This window comes from Coregonus clupeaformis, unplaced genomic scaffold, assembly GCF_020615455.1.
Source record: "Coregonus clupeaformis isolate EN_2021a unplaced genomic scaffold, ASM2061545v1 scaf0400, whole genome shotgun sequence".
Classification (NCBI taxonomy): Eukaryota; Metazoa; Chordata; class Actinopteri; order Salmoniformes; family Salmonidae; genus Coregonus; species Coregonus clupeaformis.
Genome location: NW_025533855.1, coordinates 139,349 through 159,935, shown reverse-complemented (window position 1 = coordinate 159,935; position 20,587 = coordinate 139,349). Strand labels below are relative to the sequence as shown.

At 42.9% G+C, this 20,587-nt stretch overlaps 2 protein-coding genes across 2 annotated transcripts in view; both read right to left on the bottom strand.

The window, feature by feature from the left end:
- Nucleotides 1–3,371: 3,371 nt before the first annotated feature.
- ndufa6 (NADH:ubiquinone oxidoreductase subunit A6) lies at nt 3,372–5,968 on the bottom strand. The gene is made up of 3 exons (XM_041863418.1): nt 5,793–5,968; nt 3,863–3,978; nt 3,372–3,589 (listed from the first exon to the last, which is right to left on the bottom strand). The coding sequence occupies exons 1-3, from the start codon at nt 5,929–5,931 to the stop codon at nt 3,458–3,460; spliced, it is 387 nt and encodes a 128-aa protein (XP_041719352.1). The 5' UTR covers nt 5,932–5,968; the 3' UTR covers nt 3,372–3,457.
- A 1,594-nt stretch (nt 5,969–7,562) lies between these two features.
- The window catches only part of triobpb (TRIO and F-actin binding protein b), a 38,888-nt gene continuing 25,863 nt past the window's right edge, over nt 7,563–20,587 (bottom strand). Inside the window, exons 12-13 of the mRNA XM_041863417.2 lie at nt 10,178–10,379; nt 7,563–10,051 (exon numbers count right to left, since the gene is read on the bottom strand). Of these exons, the coding sequence (XP_041719351.1) occupies nt 10,218–10,379 (162 nt within the window). The 3' untranslated portion in view covers nt 7,563–10,051; nt 10,178–10,217. The remainder of the gene's footprint in view (nt 10,052–10,177; nt 10,380–20,587) is intronic.

Genomic DNA, 20,587 nt, shown 5'->3' with positions numbered 1-20,587 from the left:
CAGGCTCAGGGGCGGTGCTTCGGTGCATCCAAAATGATCTCTTTCCGCATTGCTGCGAGTGTCAAAGGCTTGGAAGATGGCGTCGGTCTTGGTTCGTCTGGCCAGACTGTTGGTGTTGAAAAACAGTCGTGTACCAACAGTTGTGTACTCAGCATCAGGTGGTATTTTGAAAATATGCGCAGGTCATTTATGAAATTAAATCAATCAAATGTATTTATAAAGCCCTTTTTACATCAGCAGATGTCACAAATTGCTATACAGAAACCCAGCCTAAAAAGGAGGGGCGGGAGGAATTTAGTAAAGGTGCCTGGAAGGTATTGGTGTATGAAAAAACAGCCAGGCAAGATTTGTTAGGAAGTGAAAAATACCTGAGGACTTATATCTTAGAACTCAATGAATTTAATGAATGTTTAATCTCAGGTAGGATCTCTGTGAGCCTATCATTTACCTCTCCATTTCACTGGAAGTGTTTATTAATACATGCCTGTTTAAATGTGTAAAGCATGCTTCATGTAGTAAATGTTTTTATTATTTTATCCTGGTTGTCATTGTGTATAAAATCACCCAGCATAGCAGGCTAACTTAGATATGTTTTTGTGATGGAATTCTTGACAATTGTCCAGGCCTCCTTTGGCCTTTTCCGGATTGCTGTGGTAGTGATCCCCTTCCTGTATGTCGGAACTCTGATCAGCAAGAACTTTGCTGCGCTGCTGGAAGAGCATGACATCTTTGTCCCCGAGGATGATGACTGAAGGGTCTGTATGCTCCAAAATATTATATGACCTGGGTGTGCTGTATGTATAATGATCACTAAAATCAACTTAACATTTAAGTAATAAAGATTACATTTGACCTTAGGGAAGGTGAGGCCTATTACTGTGTTCTCCCTCAACAGAGCTTAATGTTGTGTTACCACTCAAAGGCAACGGGAAGACGTGTGACAGCTGAAAAAAGACTTGAGGATCTCAATGTCAACAATGCCTTTCTGGTGCTTCTCTCCTGCCTTCTCTCCCCATCCCTTGTGATGTGTGCCTGCCTGGATACAGAGCTGTTTTAGAGCAGTGATAGGACTAATTCCTCCCTGGTGATAACATTTACATGCAGATAAGTCTTACTAAATACAATTTAAAAAATCTATGTGCAAGAGGAAACCCTTGGATCAGTTGAAGTTGCATTTCATTTAGCCAGTGATATTTTCTACATTGATGGAAATATTTGTTCTATGTTTTCAATCATTCTGGGGATATTGATTTATTTGATAAGGCCTTAGTCAGGTGACAGGCCTGCATAGGTGTCCCTATTTATGTGGTTTCTGATATAGGTTATCAAGAACCCTTGGTGCTTTTTATTCCAAACTGTTACATTTGTTTTTGATCAACTGATCTAATAAAGACGACCTATATGTAATGTCCGTCAGTGGCATGACAATTCACAATCTATTCAGAGTCTTATCAACTAATAACTGGCTTATTGAATTGGAGTGGGTACAGGGTAAACACAGGGTCCATGACAACCATACTGATATTCCTTGGTATGAGCCATGGTCTCAGCATCCATCTTCTGAACTTGGTGATCATAAGGGCTAGTTTGCACAAACACATACAGTGGGGGAAAAAAGTATTTAGTCAGCCACCAATTGTGCAAGTTCTCCCACTTAAAAAGATGAGAGAGGCCTGTAATTTTCATCATAGGTACACGTCAACTATGACAGACAAAATGAGATTTTTTCCCCCAGAAAATCACATTGTAGGATTTTTAATGAATTTATTTGCAAATTATGGTGGAAAATAAGTATTTGGTCAATAACAAAAGTTTCTCAATACTTTGTTATATACCCTTTGTTGGCAATGACACAGGTCAAACGTTTTCTGTAAGTCTTCACAAGGTTTTCACACACGGTTGCTGGTATTTTGGCCCATTCCTCCATGCAGATCTCCTCTAGAGCAGTGATGTTTTGGGGCTGTCGCTGGGCAACACGGACTTTCAACTCCCTCCAAATATTTTCTATGGGGTTGAGATATGGAGACTGGCTAGGCCACTCCAGGACATTGAAATGCTTCTTACGAAGCCACTCCTTCGTTGCCCGGGCGGTGTGTTTGGGATCATTGTCATGCTGAAAGACCCAGCCACGTTTCATCTTCAATGCCCTTGCTGATGGAAGGAGGTTTTCACTCAAAATCTCATGATACATGGCCCCATTCATTCTTTCCTTTACTCGGATCAGTCGTCCTGGTCCCTTTGCAGAAAAACAGCCCCAAAGCATGATGCTTCCACCCCCATGCTTCACAGTAGGTATGGTGTTCTTTGGATGCAACTCAGCATTCTTTGTCCTCCAAACACAACGAGTTGAGTTTTTACCAAAAAGTTCTATTTTGGTTTAATCTGACCATATGACATTCTCCCAATCCTCTTCTGGATCATCCAAATGCACTCTAGCAAACTTCAGACGGGCCTGGACATGTACTGGCTTAAGCAGGGGGACACGTCTCGCACTGCAGGATTTGAGTCCCTGGCGGCGTAGTGTGTTACTGATGGTAGGCTTTGGTTACTTTGGTCCCAGCTCTCTGCAGGTCATTCACTAGGTACCCCCGTGTGGTTCTGGGATTTTTGCTCACTGTTCTTGTGATCATTTTGACCCCACGGGGTGAGATCTTGCGTGGAGCCCCAGATCAAGGGAGATTATCAGTGGTCTTGTATGTCTTCCATTTCCTAATAATTGCTCCCACAGTTGATTTCTTCAAAAAAGGTGCTTACCTATTGCAGATTCAGTCTTCCCAGCCTGGTGCAGGTCTACAATTTTGTTTCTGGTGTCCTTTGACAGCTCTTTGGTCTTGGCCATAGTGGAGTTTGGAGTGTGACTGTTTGAAGTTGTGGACAGGTGTCTTTTATACTGATAACAAGTTCAAACAGGTGCCATTAATACAGGTAACGAGTGGAGGACAGAGGAGCCTCTTAAAGAAGAAGTTACAGGTCTGTGAGAGCCAAAAATCTTGCTTGTTTGTAGGTGACCAAATACTTATTTTCCACCATAATTTGCAAATAAATTCATTCAAAATCCTACAATGTGATTTTCTGGATTTTTTTTTCTCAATTTGTCTGTCCTAGTTGACGTGTACCTATGATGAAAATTACAGGCCTCTCTCATCTTTTTAAGTGGGAGAACTTGCACAATTGGTGGCTGACTAAATACTTTTTTCCCCCACTGTATGTATCACATTAATGCATCTCTACTGTGGCAACGCAGAGGAATAGCTATGAAGTCCACAAGGAGAGCATTAAAGGAGAGCCTTCCAACTTCAAGTGGGAAGTAACAGTCCCATGACTGTTTTCACAAAATGAAAACATTTGTACAAGGAGGACTTGACACGAGATTGGGTATCATGTGTATATTTACAGTTCAATAAGGGGAAGCCTCTGTTACACTGGACAAAACAGGGTGGAAAGTACAGGGAGCAGTTCAATTGTCATGTCCAACATAAAATCTGGACAGAAAGTCTGCAGGGCGTGGTACCTCCGTCTCATGGAAATAGCGCATAATGTGGGTCTTCTGCTTCCAGACATTGATGGTCTCCTGCAGCTCCATCTTACCCTATTGTAAACAAAAGTATGCAAAGAAAACGTCACTCACTACACTCGATATGTGGCCATTGAGCTTTGTAAATATTCCCTTCAAAGTTTTGATTTTTTTCTTTGAACGATTTGGATGTGTCACATGTAAAATGATGTAGAGCATGGTAGCCCAGTTATCTAGACAGAGTTTGTATCTCGGTCTAGCAGTATAACACTAACCCACCATGCAACTAAGAAACTGGGTTAACTGCATGAGAGCAAACTAACTGATTGGGGAGCAGAGTAGACTAACCTTAATGACAAGCATGTCAATCACGCGGGGGTCATTGACGTGCTTGTTTCTGTCAAACATCTCCCTCACTTTGTCTCTTCCCTGGCGAGCTGTGATGTCCAGCTGGAAGGTAGTTACTGTGGGACAAAACATAAGACAAGAAGATGTGGGCATTTTATAGGACAACAAGCTCAAGCAAATATTCATATCAACAAAATTAAATTCTGCAAATGTAGGAAGTGTATTGTACTGTCCATACATTCAAAAAAAAAGAAGTGGTTCATGACGATAAACTAGCTAGCTAGCTCATTGACTAGCTATGTAACCTTAGCTGATAGTACACTGAACAAAAGTATAAAACGCAACATGCCACAATTTCAACGATTTTTCATGAGTTAATTCATACGGAAATCAGTCAATTTAAATAAATAAATTAGGCCCTAATCTAAGGATTTCACACTGGGAATACAGACGTGAGTATCTGGAGTGAATACCATTTGCCTCATGCAGCATGACATCTTCGCATAGAGTTGATAAGGCTGTTGATTGTGGCCTGTGGAATGTTGTCCCACTCCTCTTCAATGGCTTCGCGAAGTTGCTGGATATTGATGAGAACTGGAACATGCTGTCATACACGTCGATCCAGAGCATCCCAAACATGCTCAATGGGTGACATGTCTGGTGAGTATGTAGGCCATGGAAGAACTGGGACATTTTCAGCTTCCAGGAATTGTGTACCGATCCTTGCAACATGGGGCATTGCATTATCATGCTGAAACATGAGGTGATGGCGGTGGATGAATGGCACGACAGTGGGCCTCAGGATCTCATCACGGTATCTTTGTGCATTCAAATTGCCATCGATAAAATGCATGTGTGTTCATTGTCCGTAGCTTATGCCTGCCCACACCATAACCCCACCGCCACCATGGGGCACTCTGTTCACAATGTTGAAATCAGCAAACTGCTCTCCCACACGCCTGCCATCTGCCCGGTACAGTTGAAACTGGGATTCATCTGTGAAGAGCACACTTCTCCAGTGTGCCAGTGGCCATCGAAGGTGATCATTTGCCCATCAAAGTCGGTTACAACGCTGAACTCAAGACCCTGGTGAGGACGACAAGCACACAGATGAGCTTCCCTGAGACAGTTTCTGACAGTTTGTGCAGAAATTATTCGGTTGTGCAAACCCACAGTTTTATCAGCTGTCCGGGTGGCTGGTCTCAGACGATCATGCAGGTGAAGAAGCCAGATGTGGAGGTCCTGGGCTGGCGTGGTTACATGTGGTCTGCGGTTTGAGGCCGGATGGACGTACTGCAAAATTCTCTAAAATGACATTTGAGGCAGCTTATGGTAGAGAAATGAACATTCAACTCTCTGACAACAGCTCTGGTAGACATTCCTGCCTTCAGCATGCCAGTTGCACGCTCCCTCAAAACTTGAGACATCTGTAGCATTGTGTTGTGACAACACTGCACATTTTAGAGTGTCCTTTTATTGTCCCCAGCACAAGGTAAACCTGTGTAATGATCATGCTGTTTAATCACCTTCTTGACCTGTCAGGTGGATGGATTATCTTGGCAAAGGAGAAATGCTAACTAACTGTAAGTCGCTCTGGATAAGAGCGTCTGCTAAAATGACTAAAATGTAAAATGTAAACACATTTCTGGGATCTTTTATTTCAGCTCATGAAACATGGGACCAGCACTTTACATGTTGCCATTTATACTTTTGTTCAGTGTAGTTGCACCACGTTAGCTAAGTCTGGCCATAGATTGAAAGTATATGTTAGCTTACTTACATCGACAAGATATGTAGCCAATGAGCTAAATAAATATTTATCTAGAAAGAGTGCCTTACAGCTAGTTAACGTTAGCTAGCTGCATTGGCACGACCTTGACGCTGGGATCCAGCTCTTGCGGATCTAATACAAAGGGAGAGCTTGTTTTACCTGTGTTTGGAACCTCTCTGTACCAGGCACGATACAGTTCCCGAACTCTGCGCTTAGCTTCATCCAGATCCCTGCTGAAAATCGGTTTGACAACTTTAGCAGCACCAGCTGCTGTCCGGGTCGCCGCACTGGACGCCATGTTTGTTTCTTTTACCTTCTTCCCTGGTTAGCCTCGTTTTAATTCTACACTGATTTGAAACATATTAGTCCTGCCACCTAGCGTACAGGAGGACATTTATCCGCTTCATCTGGGCTCAAGTCAACTCACACACAAAAAAAGGTTTTATTATTTGCAGATAGTAATAGGCCAGGTTCAGGGATATACACTATATATAAAACAAAAGTATGTGGACACCCCTTCAAATTAGTGGATTCGGCTTCACGTTGCTGACAGGTGTATAAAATCGATCACACAGCCATGCAAGCTCCATAGACACACATAGGCAGGAGAATGGCCCATACTGAAGAGCTGTGACTTTCAATGTGGCACCATCATAGGATGTCACCTTTCCAACAAGTCTGTTCATCAAATTTCTGCCCTGCTAGAGCTGCCACGGTCAACTGTAAGGGCTGTTATTGTGAAGTGGAAACGTCTAGGAGCAACAAACGGCTCAGCCACAAAGTGGTAGGCCACACATCTCACAGAACACAGTGCTGAAGCGCGTAAAAATCTGTCCTTGGTTGCAACACACTACCAAGTTCCATCAGCACAAGAACTGCTCGTCGGGAGCTTCATGAAATGGGTTTCCATGGCCGAGCAGCCGCACACAAGCCTAAGATCATCATGTGCAATGCCAAGCGTCGGCTGGAGTGGTGTAAAGCTCGCCGCCATTGGACTCTGGAGCAGTGGAAACGTGTTCTCTGGAGTGATGAATCACACTTCACCATCTGGCAGTCGGACAGACAAATCTGGGTTTGGCGGATGCCAGGAAAATGCTACCTGCCCCAATGCATGGTGCCAACTATAAAGTTTGGTGGAGGAATAATGGTCTGGGGTTGATTTTCATGGTTCGGGCTAGGCCCCTTAGTTCCAGTGAAGGGAATTCTTAACGCTAGAGCATACAATGACATCCTAGACGATTCTGTGTTTCCAACTTTGTGGCAACAGTTTGGGGAAGGCCCTTTCCTGTTTCAGCATGAAAATGCACCTGTGCACAAAGTGAGGTCCATACAGAAATGGTTAGTCGAGATCGGTGTGGAAGAACTTGACTGGCCTGCACAGAGCCCTGACCTCAACCCCATTGAACACCTTTGGAATTAATTGGAACGCCCACTGCGAGCCAGGCCTAATCACCCAACATCAGTGCCCGACCTCACTAATGCTCGTGGCTGAATGGAAGCAAGTCCCTGCAGCAATGTTCCAACATCTAGTGGAAAGCCTTCCCAGAAGAGTGGAGGCTGTTATACCCATGGGTGGCGCACAATTGGTCCAGCGTCGTCCAAGGTAGGGGAGGGTTTGGCCGGCAGGGATGTGTGTTCGTTTCCCACGGGGGGCCAGTATGAATTTTATTTAATTTTTTTATGCATTCACTAACTGTAAGTCGCTCTGGATAAGAGCGTCTGCTAAATGACTAAAATGTAAATGTAAATGTAAAATGTTATAGCAGCAAAGGGGGGACCAACTCCATATTAATGCCCATGATTTTGGAATGAGACGTTCGACGAGCATGTAGTGTACCATTAGACTAGCCTACATACCATTACGAGTTAGGCTTAGTACAGAGTTCTGAGACTAGTGTAAGTCAGCTAAATATGGATGATTCACACGGCTGTATTAACATGCATTTTATTGCTTGTAAAAGGATGGTACTTTACAAAGATATTGCATGCCCTACATTAAATATTAAAAACATTGTCAAAAGATAGTTGTCTACTTTATCATCTCGTCACAAAACACATGATACAAAAAAACATTGGCTCATTGACGCTAGACATTTTTGTGGCACAAACAATCATGCCTACACAATGTTTGGAGGTGGAGGTTGGGAAAGGATCGCAACATGCAGCTTCTTAGCCTTAGTCAAAAATCAAGAATCCTTGCAAGACGACAAAATTTCATCAAACTTCTACAAGCAATTCTCCAGTCACAGAAGGCACTATATAAAACAAAAAGCACACATTCAGATGACTTCTATCTACACACTAGAGGAATGATTGTGATTTCCAATTTGGCTTCCCAGGAATTTACAGTAACAAGCCATGAATGTCACTTTCTCTGTATCAATCCCAATGGTAAATAGTTATAAAGTTTATGTTCACAATGGAGACCTACATTGTAAGATGATATTACACTGAATAAAGCGACAAATAGGTTTGCTTAGTAGAAATTTAACAATGACAACAATCACTGAGCGCAACCATTGTTGATATACAACATTAGGGTCGTTCCACCTCAAAAAGCACAAGAAAGAGGATTGAAACCCACCGTCTCAAATTGTTATGAAATCGTTTCTGTAGTTAGTAAGAGATACGATTAAGATTCCTGAAACATTTTGTTTAAATATAATTTCATCTCATAAATGACGCTAATTGATTGCGCCCAAATTGGACTAAACTTCTTCCTACCAATGAGTAAGACACCCAGAAAATGTCAAAAGCCACCCACGGAACCCCCACAACCCATGCCAATACCACCCCAACAACCAGTATACAGTTTCAGTTATCTATGTTCAACAAGTCTTCTTGAATATTCCAACAAGTGGCAGCTTTCTGAGAGGGCTATCCATATGGTGCAATTCTCATATGAATACATTTTCTACAAGCCCAAAGCGTTGATGGCGAAATGGGCTAGGGACTAAAATGTGACAACCCTAATAAAATACATTGAATGGCAGTCATGTTTTTCAATAAAATTATTAGATAACAGCATTGTGATTAGTGACATTTAGCATTAAATCCAACCCAATACCATTACAAAACACTATACAGTGTATGTTTGGGACTTTTACCATTGAAGACCGTAACATTGAAACCATTAGAACTGCTATAGCTTAATGGTTTTCTTGTTCACCAGGAATGGTCTAACAGTAACTAATCCAGACCTTTTTTGAAGGGAATAAATCACACACAAGGGGGGCGTTTCATGGACACATATTAAGCATAAAATGACAAACTGAATTGCTTTCATGGAGGACTGGCTGGTTTTCTACCCAAAGTTCCAAAGGAAATGTTGTAATCTATTTAATAAACACAAGACACCAGCAAAATGGATAAAAGAGTGCGGCAGTATAGCAGGAACAGCGATATCTAATGGTCAAAACCTGGTACTTTCACACTACTTTATGGTAAATAATGCTAGCGACTTCAATTATTAATTTCTCTGAACAGGGGGGAAGAAAAACGTCACCAGATTCATAAGGAATACATTACATAGTATGGAGAAGCAATACTCCAAGCCGCAGCTTCATACTACTTGTTAAACATAGAGAACTGATACTGTATACTGGTTGTTGGGGTTGGATTGGGATGGGGTGTGGTGGGTCCGTGGGTGGCTTTTGACAATGTTAAGAGATTCCTCATGTCTTACTCATTAGTTGGAATAAGTTTGGTCCACATAGGATGTTGGGTACTATGTTTATTGAATATTATCTGAATCCTATAAAAAAAAAGAGGCACATTTGGGTGCAATCAATTACCTTAAATTCTCTGAGATCAAATTAAGTTTCAACAAAATAATGTTTAATGAATGCCAATCTTAACCGTTGCCAACTACAGAAACGATTTCGGAACAATCTGAGATGGTGGGTGTCATGGCTTGCTGAACTGACATGGAATGACTCATTGGTCTGTACAAATCCATGCTCTGAGATGAAAATAGTTTTGTTTTTGGCGAAAAGTATATCCTCCTTCCTTATACAGCTTTTGACAGTAGCCAACATGTAGACCAACTGTTTGTATGTTGGCTACTGTCAACATGTAAACAGTGTCTACATGTAGGTAGGTATGCAGAGAAAGGTAATCCAGTACTGTTTCAGGTCACAAATACATCAGAGCAACCTTCCACAAATAATCCAGTTACTCAGACCAATATTTTCATTCACTCACTCTCGCACATCCACAATAGGAAAATAAAGTTTAAAAAGTGCAGATTAAAATTTGCGCGACCCAGTGTAATATGACCGATCAACTGATCCTAGTCTATGCTGCTCATTGGCTGAATGATTGAAAGCTAAGGCACTATCATGGTCCCCCTAGCCGGCATCTTCTGGTGTGAAGACTTCTGCTCCTCTCCTATCTCAGTCACCATTGTGCCCATACGACTAGGAAAAACAAAACCATTTTTTTTTAGGCAATCACAGTTTCATCATAGAAGATTGATGTAATCTACTATTTCAAAGCTGTGTGAACATGCGTATGTATCTCTTAATAATGAGCTACGTCTATACCTCTCAATGTGTCTCTGAGCAGAGCCCCAGGGGCGGTGTCTCAGTGCTCCAGGCTGTTGCCTAGTTTCTGGCCCTCCTGCAGGGCAACCATGGCCAATCTCAGGTGCTCCCTAAGGCTCTGGATCTCCCGCTCGCTCCTGCTCTTCATACCACTCAGCTCCCTGTGCACCTCTTTATACCGCTCACAGGCCGACTGCTTCTCCTATAGGGGTAAGGACACACATACAGAGGTTTATCAGATGGACAAAGTATACCTCTTCAACTCTGGGCAGACATACAATGTTGGAATGGACAGAATAGCCTGACTTTCTTTTTTCTTTCTCCCCCCACCTTTATTTAACCAGGTAAGCAAGTTGAGAACAAGTTCTCATTTACAACTGCGAGCTGGCCAAGATAAAGCAAAGCAGTGCGATAAAAACAACATCACAGAGTTACATATGGGGTAAACAAAACATCAAGTCAAAAATACAACAGAAAATATATATACAGTGTGTGCAAATGTAGCAAGTTATGGAGGTAAGGCAATAAATAGGCCATAGTGCAAAATAATTACGATTTAGTATTAACACTGGAATGATAGATGTGCAAGAGATGATGTGCAAATAGAGATACTGGGGTGCAAATGAGCAAAATAAATAACAATATGGGGATGAGGTAGTTGGGTGGGCTAATTTCAGATGGGCTGTCTACAGGTGCAGTGATCGTTAAGGTGCTCTGACAACTGATGCTTAAAGTTAGTGAGGGAGATAAGTGTCTCCAGCTTCAGAGATTTTTGCAGTTCGTTCCAGTCATTGGCAGCAGAGAACTGGAAGGAATGGCGGCCAAAGGAGGTGTTGGCTTTGGGGATGACCAGTGAGATATACCTGCTGGAGCGCATACTACGGGTGGGTGTTGCTATGGTGACCAATGAGCTAAGATAAGGCGGGGATTTGCCTAGCAGTGATTTACAGATGACCTGGAGCCAGTGGGTTTGGCGACGAATATGAAGTGAGGACCAGCCAACAAGAGCGTACAGGTCACAGTGGTGGGTGGTATATGGGGCTTTGGTGACGAAACGGATGGCACTGTGATATACTTCATCCAATTTGCTGAGTAGAGTGTTGGAGGCTATTTTGTAAATGACATCGCCGAAGTCAATGATCGGTAGGATAGGGCATGTTTGGCAGCATGAGTGAAGGAGTCTTTGTTGCGAAATAGGAAGCCGATTTTAGATTTAACTTTGGATTGGAGATGCTTAATGTGAGTCTGGAAGGAGAGTTTACAGTCTAACCAGACACCTAGGTATTTGTAGTTGTCCACATACTCTAGGTCAGACCCGCCGAGAGTAGTGATTCTAGTCGGGTGGGCGGGTGCCAGCAGCGTTCGATTGAAGAGCATGCATTTAGTTTTACTAGTGTTTAAGAGCAGTTGGAGGCTACGGAAGGAGTGTTGTATGGCATTGAAACTCGTTTGGAGGTTTGTTAACACAGTGTCCAATGAAGGGCCAGATGTATACAAAATGGTGTCGTCTGCGTACAGGTGGATCTGAGAGTCATCAGCAGCAAGAGCGACATCATTGATATACACAGAGAAAAGAGTCGGCCCGAGAATTGAACCCTGTGGCACCCCCATAGAGACTGCCATAGGTCCAGACAACAGGCCCTCCGATTTGACACATTGAACTCTATCTGAGAAGTAGTTGGTGAACCAGGCGAGGCAGTCATTTGAGAAACCAAGGCTATTTAGTCTGCCAATAAGAATGCGGTGGTTGACAGAGTCGAAAGCCTTGGCCAGGTCGATGAAGACGGCTGCACAGTACTGTTTATTATAGATCGCAGTTACAGTTGAAGTCGGAAGTTTACATACACCTTAGCCAAATACATTTAAACTCAGTTTTTCACAATTCCTGAAATTTTAATCCTAGTAAAAATTCCCTGTCTTACGTCAGTTAGGATCACCACTTTATTTTAAGAATGTGAAATGTCAGACTAATAGTAAAGGGAATTATTTCTTTCAGCTTTTATTTCTTTCATCACATTCCCAGTGGGTCAGAAGTTTACACACACTCAATTAGTATTTGGTAGCATTGCCTTTAAATTGTCTAACTTGGATCAAATGTTTCGGGTAGCCTTCCATCAGCTTCCCACAATAAGTTGGGTGAATTTTGGCCCATTCCTCCTGACAGAGCTGGTGTAACGGAGTCAGGTTTGTAGGCCTCCTTGCTCACACACACCTTTTCAGTTCTGCCCACACATTTTCTATAGGATTGAGGTCAGGGCTTTGTGATGGCCACTCCAATACCTTGACTTTGTTGTCCTTAAGCCATTTTGCCACAACTTTGGAAGTATGCTTGGGGTCATTGTCCATTTGGAAGATCCATTTGCGACCAAGCTTTAACTTCCTGACTGATGTCTTGAGGTTGCTTAAATATATCCACATAATTTTCCTTCCTCATGATGCCATCTATTTTGTGAAGTGCACCAGTCCCTCCTGCAGCAAAGCACCCCCACAGCATGATGCTGCCACCCCCGTGCTTCACGGTTGGGATGGTGTTCTTCAGCTTGCAAGCCACCCCCATTTTCCTCCAAATATAACCATGGTCATTATGGCCAAACAGTTCTATTTTTGTTTCATCAGACCAGAGTACATTTCTCCAAAAAGTACGATATTTGTCCCCATGTGCAGTCGCAATCCGTAGTCTGGCTTTTTTATGGCGGTTTTGGAGCAGTGGCTTCCTCCAGCATCTTCACAAGGTCCTTTGCTGTTGTTCTGGGATTGATTTGCACTTTTCGCACCAAAGTACGTTCATCTCTAGGAGACAGAACGCATCTCCTTCCTGAGCAGAATGACGGCTGTGTGGTCCCATGGTGTTTATACTTGCGTACTATTGTTTGTACAGATGAACGTGGTACCTTCAGGCATTTGGAAATTGCTCCCAAGGATGAACCAGACTTAGTGTATGTAAACTTCTGACCCACTGGAATTGTGGTACAGTGAATTATAAGTGAAATAATCTGTTGGAAAAATTACTTGTGTCATGCACAAAGTAGATGTCCTAACCGACTTGCCAAAACTATAGTTTGTTAACAAGAAATTTGTGGAGTGGTTGAAAAACGAGTTTTAATGACTCCAACCTAAGTGTATGTAAACTTCCGACTTCAACTGTATAATATAGTTTAGGACCTTGAGCGTGGCTGAGGTGCACCCATGACCAGCTCGGAAACCGGATTGCATAGCGGAGAAGGTACGGTGGGATTCGAAATGGTCGGTGATCTGTTTGTTAACTTGGCTTTCAAAAACTTTCGAAAGGCAGGGCAGGATGGATATAGGTCTGTAACAGTTTGGATCTAGAGTGTCACCCCCTTTGAAGAGGGGGATGACCGCGGCAGCTTTCCAATCTCTGGGGATCTCAGACATTACGAAAGAGAGGTTGAACAGGCTAGTAATAGGGGTTGCGACAATTTTGACTGCTAATTTTAGAAAGAAAGGGTCCAGATTGTCTAGTCCAGATGATTTGTAGGGGTCCAGAATGTTCAGCTCTTTCAGAACATCAGCTGTCTGAATTTGTGTGAAGGAGAAGCGGGGGGGGCATGGGCAAGTTGCAGCAGAGGGTGCAGAGCTGGTGGCCGGGGTAGAGGTAGCCAGGTGGAAAGCATGGTCAGCCGTAGCAAAATGCTTATTGAAATTCTCGATTATTGTAGATTTATCGGTGGTGATAGTGTTTCCTAGCCTCAGTGCAGTGGGCAGCTGGGAGGATGTGCTCTTATTCTCCATGGACTTTACAGTGTCCCGAAACTTTTTGGAGTTAGTGCTACAGGATGCAAATTTCTGTTTGAAAAAGCTAGCCTTTGTTACCCTAACTGCTTGTGTATATTGGTTTCTATCTTCCCTGAAAAGTTGCATATTGCGGGGGCTATTCGATGTTAATGCAGAATGCCACAGGATGTTTTTGTGCTGGTCAAGGGCAGTCAAGTCTGAGGAGAACCAGGGGCTATATCTGTTCTTAGTTCTGAATTTTTTGAATGGGGCATGCTTATTTAAGATGGAGAGGAAAGCACTTTTAAAAGAACAACCAGGCATCCTCTACTGACGGAATGAGATCGATATCCATCCAGGATACCTGGGCCAGGTCAATTAGGAAGGCCTGCTCGCTAAAGTGTTTTAGGGAGCGTTTGACAGTGATGAGGGGTGGTCGTTTGACCGTGGACCCATTACGGACGCAGGTAATAAGGCAGTGATCGCTGAGATCCTGGTTGAAGACAGCGGAGGTGTATTTAGAGGGTAAATTAGTCAGGATGATATCTATGAGGGTGCCCATGTTTACGGATTTAGGGTTGTACCTGGTAGGTTCCTTGATCATTTGTGTGAGATTGAGGGCATCTAGTTTGGATTGTAGGATGGCCGGGGTGTTAAGCATATCCCAGTTTAGGTCACCAAGCAGTACGAACTCTGAGGACAGATGGGGTGTCCAGGGCACAACTGGGGGCTGAGGGGGGTCTGTAGCAAACGGCAACAGTGAGAGACATTTCTGGAAAGGTGGATTTTTAGAAGTAGAAGCTCAAACTGTTTGGGCACAGACCTGGATAGTATGATAGAGCTCTGCAGGCTCTCTCTACAGTAGATTGCAACTCCACCCCCTTTGGCAGTTCTATCTAGACGGAAAATGTTGTAGTTGGGGATGGACATTTCTGACTTTTTGGTGGCCTTCCTAAGCCATGATTCAGACACTGCTAGAACATCAGGGTTGGCGGAGTGTGCTAACGCAGTGAATAACTCAAATTTAGGGAGGAGGCTTCTGATGTTAACATGCAAAAAAATCAAGGCTTTTATGGTTACATAAGTCAACAAATGATAGCGCCTGGGGAGTAGGAGTGATACTGGGGGCTGCAGGGGTTAAACTCTACATCACCAGAGGAACAGAGGAGGACTAGAATAAGGATACGGCTAAAGGCTTTAAGAACTGGTCTTCTAGTGCGTTGGGCATTGTAGAATAGATTCAGGGCATTATGTACAGACAAGGATATGAGTACAGTGGAGGTAAACCTAAGCGTTGGGTAACAATGAAAGAGATGGCATCACTGGAGGCACCGATTGAGCCGGTCTCCGCGTGTATGGGGGGTGGAACAAAGGAGCTATTTGAGGCAGTTTGAGAGGGACTTGGGGCTCTACAGTGAAATTGTATAATAAGAACTAACTGGAACAGCAATAGGCAAGGCATATTGACATGGGAGAGAGGCATAAAGCAATCATAGGTGTTATTCGAGTGAGCTAAGACAAGTGGTAATGGCGATGAAAGTTTGGGCTGAGGCTAAACAGAAACAGGACATTGTGTAAAAGGAACAGTCCAGCAGGCATCAGCTGTGCAGCTGAGTGATCATAAGGTCCAGTGAACAGCAATATGTGAGTCCGAGAGCAGTTCGAATTGGTGCTACAGCACAGGCGAGCAGGAAGCACGGCTGTTGAATTGCGTGTGCTAGCGGGCCGGGGCTAGCAGATGTGATTGACGTGGAGCCATCAGCCACAGAAGACAGTTTTGCTAACTTGTAGATTAACATTCCAGTTTGTGTGTATAGTTTAAGTAATCTCCTCCTATACATTGGTTCCTAATAGACGGATTGGTTGTTAAGCAACAAAACCGACACGTGTGCAGCTATGGGGCAAATGACGGAGTTGGCTTATACGGTTGACAACATGTAAACATGTAAATGTTTATTGAAAACTTGAAATCTCAAATGCATCGTTACAGTTGTTGGCTAGCTAGCTAGCGAATTTTAGCATAGACATGACATCACAGTCATAACACCTCAAAACAAGACATGGTATCAATAACAAGATACAACAAGCAGAAACGAGCCACCTATGATTCCCCACATGGCACCTTCTTGTCATTGATGCTAGGGGAAATTCCACGGTAACGGAATTACTGTTTTTTCACTTTTAAATGTATGCCAAACAAAAACCATTGATTTCAGAGTTTAACTAACCACACAACTCTATGCACAATTTCCACTGAAAACTGTACATAAACTAATTTAGCGGAAGAACTGTGCAGATGCGAAGTTGGTAACGGAATCACGGTAAAATCTCCCTCAGGTTTTTATGCAACCACGTTTTCCAAAAACTCATATATATATCTTCTTCTAATTAAGATTCAAAGCTGTCTGCAGAAAGAAAGGAGTGTCAGCTATGACATGGCACCTTGAGTTTGAAAAAAATCCATTTTGGTTATTGAACTACAGTAAGTGAATTTACACCCGGTAACGGAATTACTATAACGGAATTACATCATGGGTCCCTGATCTATACCACACAGAAATGCATAATTATGGATATGAATGCCATTCTCATGTTTCACAAGTGTACTGTACTACTGTACAGTCGTGGTCAAAGGTTTTGAGAGTGACACAAGTATTGGTCTTCACAAAGTTTGCTGCTTCAGTGTTTTTAGATATTTTTGTCAGATGTTACTATGGTATACTGAAGTATAATTACAAGCATTCCATAAGTGTCAAAGGCTTTTATTGACAATTACATTAAGTTTATGCAAAGAGTCAATATTTGCAGTGTTGACCCTTCTTTTTCATGACCTCTGCAATCCTCCCTGGCATGCTGTCAATTCACTTCTGGGCCACATCCTGACTGATGGCAGCCCATTCTTGCATAATCAATGCTTGGAGTTTGTCAGAATTTGTGGGTTTTTGTTTGTCCACAAGTTCTCAATGGGATTAAGGTCTGGGGAGTTTCCTGGCCATGGACCCAAAATGTCAATGTTTTGTTCCCCGAGCCACTTAGTTATCACTTTTGCCTTATGGCAAGGTGCTCCATCATGCTGGAAAAGGCATTGTTCATCACCAAACTGTTCTTGGATGGTTGGGAGAAGTTGCTCTCGGAGGATGTGTTGGGACCGTTCTTTATTCATGGCTGTGTTCTTAGGCAAAATTGTGAGTGAGCCCACTCCCTTGGCTGAGAAGCAACCCCACACATGAATGGTCTCAGGATGCTTTACTGTTGGCATGACACAGGACTGATGGTAGCGCTCACCTTGTCTTCTCTGAACAAGCTTTTTTCCGGATGCCCCAAACAATCGGAAAGGGGATTCATCAGAGAAAATGACTTTACCCCAGTCCTCAGCAGTCCAATCCCTGTACCTTTTGCAGAATATCAGTCTGTCCCTGATGTTTTTCCTGGAGAGAAGTGGCTTCCTCGACAGCAAGCCATCCTCCAAAAATATTCGCCTCACTGTGCGTGCAGATGCACTCACACCTGCCTGCTGCCATTCCTGAGCAAGCTCTGCACTGGTGGTGCCCCGATCCCGCAGCTGAATCAACTTTAGGAGATGGTCCTGGCGCTTGCTGGACTTTCTTGGGCGCCCTGAAGCCTTCTTCACAACAATTGAACCTCTCTCCTTGAAGTTCATGATGATCCGATAAATGGTTGATTTAGGGGCAATCTTCCTAGCAGCAATATGTGAAGCCCTTTTTGTGCAAAGCAATGATGACGGCACGTGTTTCCTTGCAGGTAACCATGGTTAACAGAGGAAGAACAATGATTTCAAGCACCACCCTCCTTTTAAAGCTTCCAGTCTGTTATTCTAACTCAGTCAGCATGACAGAGTGATCTCCAGCCTTGTCCTCGTCAACACTCTCACCTGTGTTATCGAGAGAATTACTGACATGATGTCAGCTGATCCTTTTGTGGCAGGGCTGAAATGCAGTGGAAATGTTTTTTGGGGGATTAAGTTCATTTTCATGGCAAATAGGGACTTTGCAATTAATTGCAATTCATCTGATCACTCTTCATATCATTATGGAGTATATGCAAATTGCAATCATAAAAACTGAGGCACCAGACTTTGTGAAAGTTAATATGTGTGTCATTCTCATAACTTTTGACCATGACTGTATTGTATTGGACTGCACTCTACATTGCTCTACTCACTGTACTCACTGTACTGTGCTATCCAAACTTGTGAAACATACAGTACCACCTACTCATTCAAGGGTTTTTCTTTATTTTTACTATTTTCTACATTGTAGAATAATAGTGAAGACATCAAAACTATGAAATAACACATATGGAATCATGTAGTAACCAACAAAGTGTTAAGCAAATCAAAATATATTTTATATTTGAGATTCTTCAAAGTAGCCACCCTTTGCTTTGATGACAGCTTTGCACACTCTTGGCATTCTCTCAACCAGCTTCATGAGGTAGGCACCTGGAATGCGTTTCAATTAACAGGTGTGCCTTCTTAAAAGTTAATTTGTTGAATTTCTTTCCTTCTTAATGCATTTGAGCCAATCAGTTGTGTTGTGACAAGGTAGGATTGGTATACAGAAGATAGCCCTATTTGGTAAAAGACCAAGTCCATATTATGGCAAGAACAGCTCAAATAAGCAAAAAGAAACGACAGTCCATCATTACTTTAAGACATGAAGGTCAGTCAATTCAGAATATGTCAAGAACTTTGAAAGTTTCTTCAAGTTAAAAACCAAGCGCTATGATGAAACTGGCTCTCATGAGGACCGCCACAGGAAAGGAAGACCCAGAGTTACCTCTGCTGCAGAGGATAAGTTCATTAGAGTTAACTGCACCTCAGATTGCAGCCCAAATAAATGCTTCACAAAGTTCAAGTAACAGACACATCTCAACAACTGTTCAGAGGAAACTGCGTAAATCAGGCCTTCATGGTCGAATTGCTGCAAAGAAACCACTACTAAAAGGACACCAATAAGAAGAAGAGACTTGCTTGAGCCAAGAAACACGAGCAATGGACATTAGACCGGTGGAAATCTGTCCTTTGGTCTGATGAGTCCAAATTTGAGATTTTGGGTTCCAACCGCCGTGTCTTTGTGAGACGCAGAGTAGGTGAACGGATGAGCTCAGCATGTGTGGTTCCCACCGTAAAGCATGGAGGTGGTGTGATGGTGCTTTGCTGGTGACACTGTCAGCAATGTATTTAGAATTCAAGGCACACTTAACCAGCATGGCTACCACAGCATTCTGCAGCGATAGTTTAGTGGGACTATCATTTGTTTTTCAACAGGACAATGACCCAAAACACATCTCCAGGCTGTGTAAGGGCTATTTGACCAAGGAGAGTAATGGATTGCTGCATCAGATGACCTGGCCTCTACAATCACCCGACCACAACCCAATTGAGATGGTTTGGGATGAGTTGAACCGCAGAGTGAAGGAAAAGCAGCCAACAAGTGCTCAGCATATGTGGAAACTCCTTCAAGACTGTTGGAAAAGCATTCCTCATGAAGCTGTTTGAGAGAATGTCAAGAGTGTGCAAAGCTGTCATTTTATTTTATTTATTTCACCTTTATTTAACCAACTGTGACCTGGCCAAGATAAAGCAAAGCAGTGCGATAAAAACAACAACAACAGAGTCAAGGCAAAGGGTGGCTATTTGAAGAACCTAAAATAATAAATAAATAAATATATATATATATACACACACACACACATATACACACACACACAGTGGGGGAAAAAAGTATTTAGTCAGCCACCAATTGTGCAAGTTCTCCCACTTAAAAAGATGAGAGAGGCCTGTAATTTTCATCATAGGTACACGTCAACTATGACAGACAAATTGAGAGAAAAAAATCCAGAAAATCACATTGTAGGATTTTTTATGAATTTATTTGCAAATTATGGTGGAAAATAACTATTTGGTCACCTACAAACAAGCAAGATTTCTGGCTCTCACAGACCTGTAACTTCTTCTTTAAGAGGCTCCTCTGTCCTCCACTCGTTACATGTATTAATGGCACCTGTTTGAATTTGTTGTCAATATAAAAGACACCTGTCCACAACCTCAAACAGTCACACTCCAAACTCCACTATGGCCAAGACCAAAGAGCTGTCAAAGGACACCAGAAACACAATTGTAGACCTTCACCAGGCTGGGAAGACTGAATCTGCAATAGGTAAGCAGCTTGGTTTGAAGAAATCAATTGTGGGAGCAATTATTAGGAAATGGAAGACATACAAGACCACTAATAATCTCCCTCGATCTGGGGCTCCACGCAAGATCTCACCCCGTGGGGTCAAAATGATCACAAGAACGGTGAGCAAAAATCCCAGAACAACACGGGGGGACCTAGTGAATGACCTGCAGAGAGCTGGGACCAAAGTAACAAAGCCTACCATCAGTAACACACTACGCCACCAGGGACTCAAATCCTGCAGTGCCAGACGTGTCCCCCTGCTTAAGCCAGTACATGTCCAGGCCCGTCTGAAGTTTGCTAGAGTGCATTTGGATGATCCAGAAGAGGATTGGGAGAATGTCATATGGTCAGATGAAACCAAAATAGAACTTTTTGGTAAAAACTCAACTCGTCGTGTTTGGAGGACAAAGAATGCTGAGTTGCATCCAAAGAAGCATGGGGGTGGAAACATCATGCTTTGGGGCTGTTTTTC

What these genes read in the sequence shown, in the direction of transcription:
- ndufa6 (XM_041863418.1), bottom strand. Translation starts at nt 5,931, where the DNA reads ATGGCGTCCAGTGCGGCGACCCGGACAGCAGCTGGTGCTGCTAAAGTT. An exon ending in CAGAGAGGTTCCAAACACAG is followed by an intron (nt 3,979 to 5,792) that starts GTAAAACAAGCT and finishes TTTGTCCCACAG; the next exon opens with TAACTACCTTCCAGCTGGAC. An exon ending in TTGACATGCTTGTCATTAAG is followed by an intron (nt 3,590 to 3,862) that starts GTTAGTCTACTC and finishes TGTTTACAATAG; the next exon opens with GGTAAGATGGAGCTGCAGGA.